The 15070-nt window shown below is 40.4% G+C and overlaps 1 protein-coding gene across 1 annotated transcript in view; it reads left to right on the forward strand.

Moving 5' to 3' along the window:
- Nucleotides 1–4658, forward strand: part of LOC126235494 (uncharacterized) — a 284326-nt gene extending 279668 nt beyond the window's left edge. The window contains exons 26-27 of the mRNA XM_049944213.1: nucleotides 3105–3188; nucleotides 3435–4658. Coding sequence (XP_049800170.1) covers nucleotides 3105–3188; nucleotides 3435–3461 — 111 coding nt within the window. The 3' untranslated portion in view covers nucleotides 3462–4658. The remainder of the gene's footprint in view (nucleotides 1–3104; nucleotides 3189–3434) is intronic.
- The last annotated feature ends 10412 nt before the right edge of the window (nucleotides 4659–15070 follow it).

A 15070-nucleotide genomic window follows, 5' to 3' on the forward strand; every position in this document is an offset into this window, starting at 1 on the left:
TTTTCAATTCAGTTAACTCAGAGAGGGGAATCGGTGATCATAAGGCCATTATAGCATCACTGACTAGGGAGCATTTTTTCTTAGTAAGTGCGAAAGAAACAGAATTCAGATTACCAGAGCAGTCAGCATGAAACGTGCATCTCTGATGGTGAAGATGTTACATATAAATGGGGAAAGTACAAGAATTTTGTGCAAGAAGCCCTAAGACAGGTATGTGCTGAGCCAAGTTCTGAGGGATGGGATAGACTTGCGGAGGGTTGATAACTGAGTTAAATAGCTTTTACCGAGGAAGAGTCTATTGTGCTTCCTCGTTTCAGTCATTACATGGACACTAAAATTACAGATGTCAGTATAACTGTCCAAAGGGTAGGAAATTAATGGATATCTCTCAACAGATGAAACACAAATGGATCTGATGGAGTACCTATACAGTTCTATATAGAGTATGTGAAAGAACTTATTCCTAATAGATTGAAAAATCCGCCTCAGTTGCGAAAATTTCCTGGTCTTTACCCAGGTTTTGGCTAGATTAATATAGCCTTCTTCAGAAGCATAAAATTACTATAACATACCAGAGTAAGGCACAGTCAACATTAAAAATTAAAACCTATAGTACTATGGTACCATGTCGAATTAAAACTACTTAACTGTAGTCCAGCCCCGGCATCACTTCACCACGCAGTCGGTTGGCAGCGGCAACTATGTTGGCACTGATCATTGCATGTAGAATTGCATTGAGCACTAGTAACTTGTGCACATGTACATACAGAGAGTCAATGCTGTATATCATTGGCTGTCTGTATATCAAGTGTTAGGAGCTGAAAACCATAATTGTGTGTGTGTGTGTGTGTGTGTGTGTGTGTGTGTGTGTGTGCGCGTTTTTGTGCGTGCACGCGTGTTTTTGTGCGTACGCGTGCACATTTGCGTGAGGGAGGTGGGGTGTCATGCTGTTGTGATGAAGTAGTTATCTGGTATGATAGCTGCATGGCTGGTTACTAGACTCATGATTTCTGCTGCTTATTTCTCTGATAGAGAAACAAATCTTGATATTTGTTATTGTTCTGTTATGTTCATAAATCTAGAACCAACAGAAACATGAAATAATGTCTACAAAAACAATCACTCCAACCTAACTGCCCCTCACTTTAGAATGACTGTTTTTAAATTGTTGATTGAAGAATGTATCACTACCCCTCCTCCACCCACCCACCCGCAGATTAAGAATTCTCTTTACTTTTGGATCTTCTCTCGTATCGTGCTCTGTTAAGTGTTCCCTAATCAGATACTAGAAGTGAGTTCACGTGAGTTTAGGTTATGGCCTCCCATCCCATGATACCACTTGTTTGCCCTGTATGTTTGCTTGATAAAGTTTCATAGTTGATCCTCTTGCACTCTGTGCTTCATTCTTAAGTGACCATCAGTGACGTTAAGAGAAAATCTGCTTTAATTACTGAATAAACTTTGTGCCATTAAACAGTAGCATAATCAGTGGTCCACAGACATCAAATGTCTGTGGACTAAGGATTAAGCTCAATGCAGCTGATCTCTCACATCCATTATGTCCTAAAATTTTTCATAAGGAGCATTAATTCTCCACTGAAATTCAGTCAGCTGCATGAACTGTGTATGCAGCCAGCATGTCTGTTGTGTTCATGAGCCCAGTACGATTCTCAATATAATAGACCATTATTCCAAAAAGTGTAACCTAATGTTCATAGACTTAGCATTTTCATGTTCAGTGTGCAGTTGTGACTGCAGTCGGGCTTTAGTGCCTGGAGACAGTAGCTGTGTGTGTAAAAGTTGTTGTTCTTGCGTGAATGTGTGTGTGTGTGTGTGTGTGTGTGTGTGTGTGTGTGTGTTCTACTTCCAAGGAGGGACTTAATACAGAAGCTTAATATTTCTACTAATCTTTTCATTGCACCTGTTTGCAACACAGCGCCTGCTCTTCGTGAAGAGTAGCAGCCTATTCTTCCCCTGTTATTGTTATTTCATGTTGGACTTTCCATTATTTGATTATGACTTATTCGTATAACAACTACACAAAAGGTTCATAATATTTTTTTTAATTACAAAACCTTTTCTTTCAGTAGCAGTCTGTATTTGCTTACAAATAATTCAATTTTTTATTTATTCCACATGCCTTGATTTTCATTTGTGGTCGGAGTGACAGAAATAGTTAATGAATGTTCTTGAATATTGTAGTTTTCAAAATACGGCCGGATTGTTTCATGAGTGTAGCTCATTTAACATAGTTGCAATTGTATGTGAAAATTTACGTTAGACAAGATTGTTAGCTGTAGTAATTAATTTAGGAACTTGTACATTACTAAGGTCTCTCTAAACAGGAACATAAAATTATCATTTAAGTAGTTTCACTTCAGGAAATCTGAAAAGTTATCGACCAGATATTTGCTTTAGATACCGTACTGCATAGTTCTGTTAAAAAAAGTTGTATACTATTTCCTTTTGAACCACTTCATCATGGAAAGGGGTAACAGTGTGTTTTAGCATTTTTCTTATGAACATTGCTTTGTCAGAAGTCAAAGTTGTATAATGAATATGAATAATTTCAGGCCCATCTAGGGATAAAAGTATGGTGTTTTAATACTGTTGCAACACTTAACTGAAACATATTAGTCACCTATATCAAAGGAAATTTCACACAAGAAAATTTATAAATCAAAACACACACACACACACACACACACACACAAAGGTAAAAGTGACACCATCATAGCTTTCAGAAATATTATTTCCTTCGTTGGGGAGGAGAGTGGGTTAGGTAGGAAAGATTAAAAAGAAAAAGCAGATTGTACAGACTATTGGTGGATTCACATCATCTTGGGATCTGAATGACCTTTCCTATATTTTCAGCCTTCCAAACCTATCCTGTTTTCCCTACGGAAGGAAGTAATAGTTTTGAGAGTGGATAGTGTCACTACTTTTACGATTATTAGTGTGTGTCAGCAATACTAAACATTTCTCTTCCTGAGAGTAGGTATTTGTCAGAGAAGTTCCGTCTTGTACTGTACATATTAGTTGCCATATTACGTTGTCTATAAATGTATATTTTCAATGTATTCCCACGTTACTCATGTTTTCAGAAAATACTGGCAAATTCTGATGCATCAACTCTAAAAGAGAACTTATGTCAGTTGCAGAACCAAGGGATTTTAACTGCTCAGCAGGTATGTTATTAAATTATATTTAAAAAAAAACACTAGGTGCAAAAACCATTATCTTTTCCTGTTAAAACTGCAGCACAATTTGTTGGATCTTGTGTAATGTTTACATAATAATGTTTTCAATGATTTCGTTGCAATTAATTACCACAAGTGATATGTATTGCCATATGCAAAACTAAAATGATATGAATTTATCTTGTTCTTGTGCTTGTAATATCAATTCTGATATTATGTCTTGATTTGTTTCAGGCTATCCAGATTTTAGGAATTCAGTAATCTTATACACATTTACAATAGTACAATATTTTATCTATGATTCCCTCGCAGTTCATTACCACATGCAGTATATAATGTCATGTGTAAAACTTGACAAGTATATATTTCTTTTCTTAATTGTATGAAAGGGGGGGAAAAAAAAGAAAGAAAGAAAAACTAGGATTATGAAAGTGGCACAGCATCGAAAGAGAGAATTAGCAGAGCTAATAAGATCTCTTTCACTATTTTTGTACTCTTCAATTAATTCCATCATGAACTGTTGCATGAGGGTATTATCATTGTGCAATTTTATGTAGTTATAGCAGCATGCCACTAGTTTGTGTATATACAGAACTAAGCATAGAATAATAAACATGTGACTTTTACAGTATAACCTTCCTTCTTCTTTTTTTATATACAGATTATTGATTTTGCCATAAAAAACATAAACTCTTTATAAAATTTGAAGTATGGAAAATAGAGAAATTAAGTTAAAGCTTAATTCAGTCTTTTGGATTGTCTTTCAATATTTATCTAACATTGTGTTTAAAGACATTAGTGTTTACTGTCTGTATAACAAAGTTTTGAAGGCAGTTGTATAGGCACACCAATGTGTAAGTTAAATTTATCTCATAACAACTTGCCCGTTGTTATACTGATCTCAGTTTCCAGTGGATCCTTCTTTTATATTCTTTACCAGCCACCACCTGCAGCTGCGCTCGCATATCTGTTTTTGCATTATGATCAGTGGTGGTAAGTAAGCTAGTAATTTGTAAGTGTCAGTGTGTGTAGCGGTATAAAGACGTATGTACAAAAATTATGCAGTGCTGATATGTAGGTACGTAATTAATGTGTTTTTGTTATGTTGAATCGGAAAGCGTGCATTATATTCTTGATTATTACATAATTAATAGAACACAAATACCATCTCACCAAAAGCCCCTCAATGTTTCACATGTAAAGGTACAGATGTATCTCTCTTTGTTGTGCAGTATTTAAATGATGCTGTCGTCATGAGTCTTCAAGCAACTCAGAAACTGTAAGAGATGCGTGATGCTCAATGGCTAAAATGCGATGGGGTTGTGGCTGATATTAGTAATGAAGTATGGATTAAACACATAGAAGATTGTGAAGCAGTATATTTATTATGTTGAATCATATTACGTAGAATATATGAAACAATGAATGCATTTTCAAGAATGGGAGAAAGTTCAAAAATCAAAGAATAAATATTTTTTTCAAGGAGTAATTATAGTTCTATATTTCACAGCCTTTTCTTCAAACAAATGAATAAATAAATTGTACTACACACTTTCTAAAGTAGCCAGTGTTCTTCTTCAGCATTCAGTCTATGTCCATATTACATTTAATCAAAATTGGTTCAACTGTTTAGTCGTGAAAGAGTAACAGACAGAGTTACTTCCACATTTATAATATTAGTATGGATTTTTTAAACTGACATATATTCCCTAGTCTATAATGATTTATTGTATATACAAAGTGTTAAAATGCTGAGCACTTTGAATTTTGAAACTCGATCAGCTTCTCACGTTGGTCATCATACTGCCGATTTCTGGGTCGTATGCATTTTCTTCGTACTAGTAGTGTTTCTCCGTAGCTGTACACCATTTTACATATGAAGTGGAAGTATGCATAGAAAAATAGTTTGAGATATTAATTGCTAAAAATTTAGTGTTATTTCTGCAACATGTAGCGAATTAAATCTAGTTAATATATGTGAGAGATAAGCCATTGCAATTGTGAAGGCGTAACAGTCACAACATTGAATGCAAGCATGCAAACAGGCATACATTGTGATGTAGAGGTGCTGGATGTCAGCTTGCGGAGTGGAGCTCCGTGCATGTTCCATGTGGTCCGTCAATACAAGGACGGTTTATGCTGGATGTGAATGACACTGGCATTGTCATCCGATGTTGTCCCATATGTTCTCAATTGGAGACGGATCTGGTGATCGAGCAGGCCAAGACTACATGTCGACACTCTGTAGAGGATGTTGGGTTAAAACAATGGTATATGGATGAGCATTATCCTGTTGCAAAAACTCCCAGGAATGCTGATCATGAATGGCAACACAACAGGTTGACTCATCCGATTGACATACAATTTTGCAGTCAGAGTGTGTGGGATAACCAGTCTGCTGTTGTATGAAATCACACCCCAGACCATAACTCGAGATGTAGGTCCAGTATGTTTAGCACACAGACAGGCTGGTTGCAGGCCCTCAGCTGGCCACCTCCTAACCAACACACGCCCATCACTGGCACCGAGGCAGAACGAACTTTCATTACAAAGCACAACAGACCTTCACTGTACCCTCCAATTAGCTCTCGCTTGACGCCACTGAAGTCACACATGGTGGTGGTTTTGGGTCAGCGGAATGTACGCTACAGGGCATCTAGCTCGAAGCTGTCCTTGAAGTAACAGATTTGTAACAGTTCATTGTACTACTGTGTTGCCAAATGCTGCTCAATTTGCTGCTGCAGATGCAGTATGATGCGCCAGAGCCATACACCGAACATGATGGTCTTCACTCTCGGTAGTGCCACATGGCCATCTGAAGCCCGATCCTCTTGCAACCATACAGTCTCATCACCACTGCTGCCAGAAATCATGTACAGTGGCTACATTCCTGCCAACTCTTTCTGCAATATTGCAGAAGGAGCCTCCAGCTTCTCGTGGCGTTGATAATGGCATCTTTGTTGCCTTAAAGGCATTCTTGACTAACATCAAGTCACGACGTTTATTCCCAAAGGTAACTAATGGTCACTATCATTACAGCATGTATTTGAAGCAAACCTGAGTTGCAATCTGGTAGTGGTGCTGCTAGTGCTGCATTTATGTGACTGGCACAAAATGTGAATAGATGTCATCTTTCACATGAAACAAACCTACCAACTTTTGTTCATGTTGCACAACTCCTACTTGGTGTAGCAATTTTTTTTTTCCGTGAGTGTATTTGCGTCATCTGCAGATGGGACAGATTTCTTGCTGATATCTAAAGGAAGGTCATCATAAGGGACACCAAGAAGAGTAATGGCCAAAGCATGCTTCCTTGTCACGCATCATGTTGGATAGTCATGTCCGAGAAGTATTCATAACTTCTTTCATCTGATACCTGTTAGTTTGTTACCTGTCTGCCAAGTAAGATTTTATCATTTTGTGTCCAATACCTCTTACCCCATAGAATTTTGGGCTTCCCAGTTAGTATCTAATAATTTAGTAAATCAAGAGCTTCTGATAAGTTACAGAATATCACAACTGTTACTTCTTCCTTACCTCTAGTACTTGTGCTGCAGTGATAGTGGATTAACTGTTCTGGAATCAGTGTTGACTTCTGGGAAGCATAACGTGAGCTGAATAAAAACTTCATTACTCTTATTGTACAATACACATTCAAAGACGTTTGATATCACCGAGCGAGGTGGCGCAGTGGGTAGCACACTGGACTTGCATTCGGGAGGACGACAGTTCAATCCTGCATCTGGCCATCCTGATATAAGTTTTCCGTGATTTCCCTAAATCGCTCCAGGCAAAAGCCGGGATGGTTCCTTTGAAAGGGCACAGCCGACTTCCTTCCCCGTCCTTCCCTAATCCGATGAGACCGATGACCTCGCTGTTTGGTCTCTTCCCCCAAAACAATCCAATCCAATCTTGTCTGTGCTGCTCAAATACCTTTTGGGTTTTTTGTGCATGTTTTTTAACTCCCTCCAAACTTGATATAAGTTCACTATTTTCGTCACACAACCGTGGTAGGTATACTCGCTTTTTCCTAAAAGATCATACATTCTTGAATAGTGAGATTTGCACTTTCACTGACAGTTAAATTCACTTCCAGGATACTATAAAATAAAACTGCTAGAACTTGTCCATTACATGGCAGTTTTGAACCTTTTATCTGGTGTTTTACTGCACCTATTAAAAATGTACGCATTTTATAACTACTACGTAATTCCACTGACATTTTCACTTACTGACAACAATTTAGACTAACAATGTAGAGACACACAGACACGAGGGCATGTGCCTTCCCCTTTCTTACCAAGTATAGCCAAATGACATGTTGCAAAGCAAGTCGGCATGGGTTGCCAACATCCTAAGGTTCTGAAATTTTACATATAGTTGTTTTGGCATCGTACAAATAAATTAAGAGGATATGCGTTTCAATAAAAACTACTTCGAATTTTTGGGACTCCATAACGACCAACCAAGGTTGGCTTCACTGAAGTCTTGTGTGTCGGCAACGGTCGGGCAAGTCATGGCTGTCCGGACCTCACTGCTGCTCCGTTCCCACATGACGACCTGGAAATAGATAGTGGTCGCTCCAAAGATAGTATGACAGTGCTCTTATTGGTAAGCGCTGCTGCCGCCACTCACGGAAGGCAAGCCAGCAACTGAGTGATGACAGTAAATCGAATAAGAAACGAGACGGCAGTACCGCCAAGACAAGATGTCAAGCAATAACTGCATGAACACGAGCCGCTCACAGCTCACATTTATGTACAGGGTGTTTCAAAAATGACCGGTATATTTGAAACGGCAATAAAAACTAAACGAGCAGCGATAGAAATACACCGTTTGTTGCAATATGCTTGGGACAACAGTACATTTTCAGGCAGACAAACTTTCGAAATTACAGTAGTTACAATTTTCAACAACAGATGGCGCTGTGGTCTGGGAAACTCTATAGTACGATATTTTCCACATATCCACCACGCGTAGCAATAATATGGCGTAGTCTCTGAATGAAATTACCCGAAACCTTTGACAACGTGTCTGGCGGAATGGCTTCACATGCAGTTGAGATGTACTGCTTCAGCTGTTCAATTGTATCTGGATTCTGGCGGTACACCTGGTCTTTCAAGTGTCCCCACAGAAATAAGTCACAGGGGTTCATGTCTGGCGAATAGGGAGGCCAATCCACGCCGCCTCCTGTATGTTTCGGATAGCCCAAAGCAATCACACGATCATCGAAATATTCATTCAGGAAATTAAAGACGTCGGCCGTGCGATGTGGCCGGGCACCACCTTGCATAAACCACGAGGTGTACGCAGTGTCGTCTAAGGCAGTTTGTACCGCCACAAATTCACGAAGAATGTCCAGATAGCGTGTTGCAGTAATCATTTCGGATCTGAAAAATGGGCCAATGATTCCTTTGGAAGAAATGGCGGCCCAGACCAGTACCTTTTGAGGATGCAGGGACGATGGGACTGCAACATGGGGCTTTTCGGTTCCCCATATGCGCCAGTTCTGTTTATTGACGAAGCCGTCCAGGTAAAAATAAGCTTCGTCAGTAAACCAAATGCTGCCCACATGCATATCGCCGTCATCAATCCTGTGCACTATATCGTTAGCGAATGTCTCTCGTGCAGCAATGGTAGCGGCGCTGAGGGGTTGCCGCGTTTGAATTTTGTATGGATAGAGGTGTAAACTCTGGCGCATGAGACGATACGTGGACGTTGGCGTCATTTGGACCGCAGCTGCAACACGGCGAACAGAAACCCGAGGCCGCTGTTGGATCACCTGCTGCACTAGCTGCGCAATGCCCTCTGTGGTTGCCGTACGCGGTCGCCCTACCTTTCCAGCACGTTCATCCGTCACGTTCCCAGTCCGTTGAAATTTTTCAAACAGATCCTTTATTGTATCTCTTTTCGGTCCTTTGGTTACATTAAACCTCCGTTGAAAACTTCGTCTTGTTGCAACAACACTGTGTTCTAGGCGGTGGAATTCCAACACCAGAAAAATCCTCTGTTCTAAGGAATAAACCATGTTGTCTACAGCACACTTGCACGTTGTGAACAGCACACGCTTACAGCAGAAAGATGACGTACAGAATGGCGCACCCACAGACTGCGTTGTCTTCCTATATCTTTCACATCACTTGCAGCGCCATCTGTTGCTGAAAATTGTAACTACTGTAATTTCGAAAGTTTGTCCGCCTGAAAATGTACTGTTGTCCCAAGCATATTGCAACAAACGGTGTATTTCTATCGCTGCTCGTTTAGTTTTTTATTGCCGTTTCAAATATACCGGTCATTTTTGAAACACCCTGTAAGAGCTAAAAGTATTCACAATGTGTTCCCCATTGAGGATTTCTATCCAGCCTGCATTTGCAAGATTGTAGTTCAGGGTACTTATATTATTAGCATTTGGTTGTTGGTACTTAACAGTGAGGTTCCTGAGCTTTAGGTTTTGTATTATGGATGTTATATGTTCCTTATCATCACACAGATTATTTTAATAAACTGTTACTGTACATTTGTCTTTCTGTACATTGGTTATAATATAATCTATGGCATTAATACTGTTAGTAGTAGATGTGATAATGTACCTTTTACTAAACATTACTATCTCTGTGAATGTACACTGTCTTCTTCTGTGCTTAATTTTACTGGGACAACTTTATCCTTTAGCACACTCATTAACCACTTTTCCACACACATATACAGGGTGTTTGTTTTAACTTGAGTCAACTAAATATCTCGAAACTGATGCATCATACAAAAAATAAGTTCTAGGTGAAAAGTTAATACTAGTAAAGGGAACATCTGTCTATACAACAGAGGGTGAGGTTTGTATTTTCAAATGGTAGCCCCTCATTTTTATTGTAATTCAGATTGTACGTCAAAAAATATGTATGATTTACTCAAACTATTGTTTTCCATTCATAGTAGATGGTGATGTAATTGACAAATATCTAGTGTTGCTTGTTTTTGCAGTTGAGAATCAATGCATTTGATTCTACATTTCATTTATGATTTAAATGTAAGTCTTTGTGTTCTAATGGTTGATACACTCCTGGAAATGGAAAAAAGCACACATTGACACCGGTGTGTCAGACCCACCATACTTGCTCCGGACACTGCGAGAGGGCTGTACAAGCAATGATCACACGCACGGCACAGCGGACACACCAGGACCCGCGGTGTTGGCCGTCAAATGGCGCTAGCTGCGCAGCATTTGTGCACCGACGCCGTCAGTGTCAGCCAGTTTGCCGTGGCATACGGAGCTCCATCGCAGTCTTTAACACTGGTAGCATGCCGTGACAGCGTGGACGTGAACCGTATGTGCAGTTGACGGACTTTGAGCGAGGGCGTATAGTGGGCATGCGGGAGGCCGGGTGGACGTACCGCCGAATTGCTCAACATGTGGGGCGTGAGGTCTCCACAGTACATCGATGTTGTCGCCAGTGGTCGGCGGAAGGTGCACGTGCCCGTCGACCTGGGACCGGACCGCAGCGACGCACGGATGCACGCCAAGACCGTAGGATCCTACGCAGTGCCGTAGGGGACCGCACCGCCACTTCCCAGCAAATTAGGGACACTGTTGCTCCTGGGGTATCGGCGAGGACCATTCGCAACAGTCTCCATGAAGCTGGGCTACGGTCCCGCACACCGTTAGGCCATCTTCCGCTCACGCCCCAACATCGTGCAGCCCGCCTCCAGTGGTGTCGCGACAGGCGTGAATGGAGGGACGAATGGAGACGTGTCGTCTTCAGCGATGAGAGTCACTTCTGCCTTGGTGCCAATGATGGTCGTATGCGTGTTTGGCGCCGTGCAGGTGAGCGCCACAATCAGGACTGCATACGACCGAGGCACACAGGGCCAACACCCGGCATCATGGTGTGGGGAGCGATCTCCTACACTGGCCGTACACCACTGGTGATCGTCGAGGGGACACTGAATAGTGCACGGTACATCCAAACCGTCATCGAACCCATCGTTCTACCATTCCTAGACCGGCAAGGGAACTTGCTGTTCCAACAGGACAATGCACGTCCGCATGTATCCCGTGCCACCCAACGTGCTCTAGAAGGTGTAAGTCAGCTACCCTGGCCAGCAAGATCTCCGGATCTGTCCCCCATTGAGCATGTTTGGGACTGGATGAAGCGTCGTCTCACGCGGTCTGCACGTCCAGCACGAACGCTGGTCCAACTGAGGCGCCAGGTGGAAATGGCATGGCAAGCCGTTCCACAGGACTACATCCAGCATCTCTACGATCGTCTCCATGGGAGAATAGCAGCCTGCATTGCTGCGAAAGGTGGATATACACTGTACTAGTGCCGACATTGTGCATGCTCTGTTGCCTGTGTCTATGTGCCTGTGGTTCTGTCAGTGTGATCATGTGATGTATCTGACCCCAGGAATGTGTCAATAAAGTTTCCCCTTCCTGGGACAATGAATTCACGGTGTTCTTATTTCAATTTCCAGGAGTGTATGTATGTTCAAAATTTACTTTAGTGTTGCAAGTTTGATTGTTCACTACAATATGGTTAGCTGTTTTAATGGATGGTTAGAAACTAAATTTCATGTGACCCAAGAATGACGACGTGAATGTAATAGTTTTCTGTCCACATCAGGGAGCTTGATTTCAGTGAGTCCCCTTGCCTCTCGTGATTGGGGTGCTCGGTATTGGAGAGTATTTGTAGCAGATGTGCCTGTCACTATCATTTCAGGGACATTTTACCTTATTGCAAAAGCTGTGGTTTGTATTCTGCCAGTAGCCATGTCGTGACCAGCAAAAGAGTTGAAGTTGTCGGATGGAAACACAATCACTCTGGTGGCATGGTTTGAGGCCTACCAACAAAATCCTGCATTTCAATGGTTTGGGGACTCACCACAATGGAACCCATAGGGAACATAAAATTAAGTTACTGTAAAAATCACATTTGCAACACTCAAGTAATATTTGAACATTAGTGTCAAGGGTTAGACTGCAAAGGTTTACATTTATATTGTAAACAACTGTAGAATCAAATGCATCAGTTCTTTATTACAAAGACAGGCACAGGCATAGAAAGAAGGATCCTTTATTGTATGATTATGATAGCGGAACAAACACTGGTAGCAGTTACTTCTGTAAAATATCTGGGAGTATGCGTGCGGAACGATTTGAAATGGAATGATCATATAAAATTAATTGTTGGTAAGGCGGGTACCAGGTTGAGATTCATTGGGAGAGTCCTTAGAAAATGTAGTCCATCAACAAAGGAGGTGGCTTACAAAACACTCGTTCGACCTATACTTGAGTATTGCTAATCAGTGTGGGATCCGTACCAGATCGGGTTGACAGAGGAGATAGAGAAGATCCAAAGAAGAGCTGCGCGTTTCGTCACAGGGTTATTTGGTAAGCGTGACAGCGGTACAGAGATGTTTAGCAAACTCAAGTGGCAGACTCTGCAAGAGAGGCGCTTTGCATCACGGTGTAGCTTGCTCACCAGGTTTCGAGAGGGTGCATTTCTGGATGAGATATCGAATATATTGCCTCCCCCTACTTATACCTTCCGAGGAGATCACAAATGTAAAATTAGAGAGATTAGAGCGCGCACGAAGGCTTTCAGACAGTCGTTCTTCCCGTGAACCATACGCGACTGGAACAGAAAAGGGAGGTAATGACAGTGGCAATAAAAGTGCCCTCCGCCACACACCGTTGGGTGGCTTGCGGAGTGTAAATGTAAATGTAAACTTAAACTTGACATTTCTGGTTTACATCACAATCTACTATGAATGGAAAGCAGTGGTTTGGGAAAACCATACATATTTTTGGCATAGAATCCAAATATGCAAGGTTTGTGTTTGAAATTACAGTTGACCCACTCACACAAGAGGGGTGGTTAGGAGGTGGGTTGTTGTAGCACAGAAAGATATCCCTTTTACTAATATTAAATTTCACCTAGAAAGTTTTTTTTATATGTTGTATCATATTAAAGATATTTAGTTATCTCGTGTTAAAACCAACACCCTGTATATAGCTTTCACCATTTCTATAAACTGACCAACAAAAGTGTGTGCTAGTGTGTTGCTCTGTAAGTGACAAAGCAAGTGTTCATTAAACCCATAGGACTGTTGGCCTCTCACAGTACTCACTAGGGCTAGCAGACCAGTTTTAGGTTAAATGGGAATGAGCTGTTGGTGCTATGGCTGTAATATTTATAGCTGATCATCATTTATGATGTCTCTTAGGTTCAAGTGAATCAAAACAGTGGTGTTACTGTTATCTATTAGATTTCGCGTATCACATTCTTTTGACTTGTGAGTCAAACATTTCTTCAGTTCCTGGTGGTCTGTAGTTGTTTATTTCTTGTAGAAATACTTTGTTCTGCAACATAGCACAATGAAATTGTTTAAAATAAACTTCACTGTTTCTGACTGCATTACTTCTGTATTTTCATATGACTGTTTGCAGCACATCTTAAATCATTCACAATTTTACATGGCATTGCTGTAATTCCAGTTACTTGCAATACAACATGACATGTAATACATTTTGTATTACAATTCATATAAGAAGTTCAAAATATTGTGTACTCACTCCCCTATAACAGTAATTTCTGAACAGGAACCCATGTCTGGAAATGTACCATTTCCGTTCTACAATGGTTGCAGTTGAGATGTTTATCTCATCCACTTCTGCTAGGGGAAATGAATTACGTGTGATACACTACAATTATTAGACAATAATTTGAAAGGATACCTAACAAAACATCCATTTATCATTTAAGCATATTTATTTGTATTAATTTAAAAATTGTTACATTATTAAACAAACACCAGCATGCTGTATGTACAGAACAGTACTGATGCATTACAACAGCTGCTCGATGTGGCAACCACCGACATTGTTGAAGACACAGTACCTATGAAGCATGTTCTGGTACACACTCTTTGTCCCACCTGATGTCTCTTCAGTTTCCAGTGCCAGTAGATCTTGCTCTGTCTACAGGAGTCTTGTAGACCAAACTTTGCATATAACTCCACAAGAAGTAGCACACATTATCCTGTCTACACTATTGTGTACCAGGACAAGCAACTCTGAGACTTTTCTCTTTCCCTCAGCAGACATGTATGCATTACATCTGAATTGAAACTGTCGAACAAGAACAGTATATTTCCAGTTGTGGGTTGCTGCTCACAATATTTTGTACTCATTCCGCTCTAGAAGGTTGTAACGAAAATTTCCGAACACCCTGTATAGAATTTTCTATTTTTATCAATATTGTTTTGTTATTGACTTAGAAAACCCAACTTACATGTATCCCACACTTACTGTTCCAACATTAGTTTTGTTTAGGATGGGAGATGAGCAATCTTTTACATAAAGAGCTGCAAATTTGTTAATTAACTTTATGATATCCAGTTTTTATTTTTTTTATTGTGGCAATGTCACATGTACTCATTGGTTTTTGGCAGCACATATCCTTGTTTAATATCTATGACCTGTTTTTGCAACTATGACATCAGGTTGTAGATTATTTTCTGTACAGGGATATATTTTTATCAGGAAGCTGTATTTACTTTTTAATTTGTCTGTCTCTTCAAAGCATTTTTATTAGTTTGTCTTTGATTACATTCGTTCATCCGCTTCTGTAATATACACATGGCATATTCTAGAACCACATCAACATCATCAACATATGGTAAAAAGGAATAGAAATGTAGGGGCATGCTGTTTGTCAGTACAGTCATATGTGAATGATAACTCTACAGTGTTGGCATAATGCCATCATGTAATAGGAGAGGGGAGTAATGAGTTTCCGGGTGTGCATGCTCCATTGATAAGTAGGTGAAGCTGAAACTGCGCATTCTCACCTACAGTTGGCATCTATATGGAA

The sequence above is a fragment of the Schistocerca nitens genome, chromosome 2 (genome assembly GCF_023898315.1).
Source record: "Schistocerca nitens isolate TAMUIC-IGC-003100 chromosome 2, iqSchNite1.1, whole genome shotgun sequence".
Lineage (NCBI taxonomy): Eukaryota > Metazoa > Arthropoda > Insecta > Orthoptera > Acrididae > Schistocerca > Schistocerca nitens.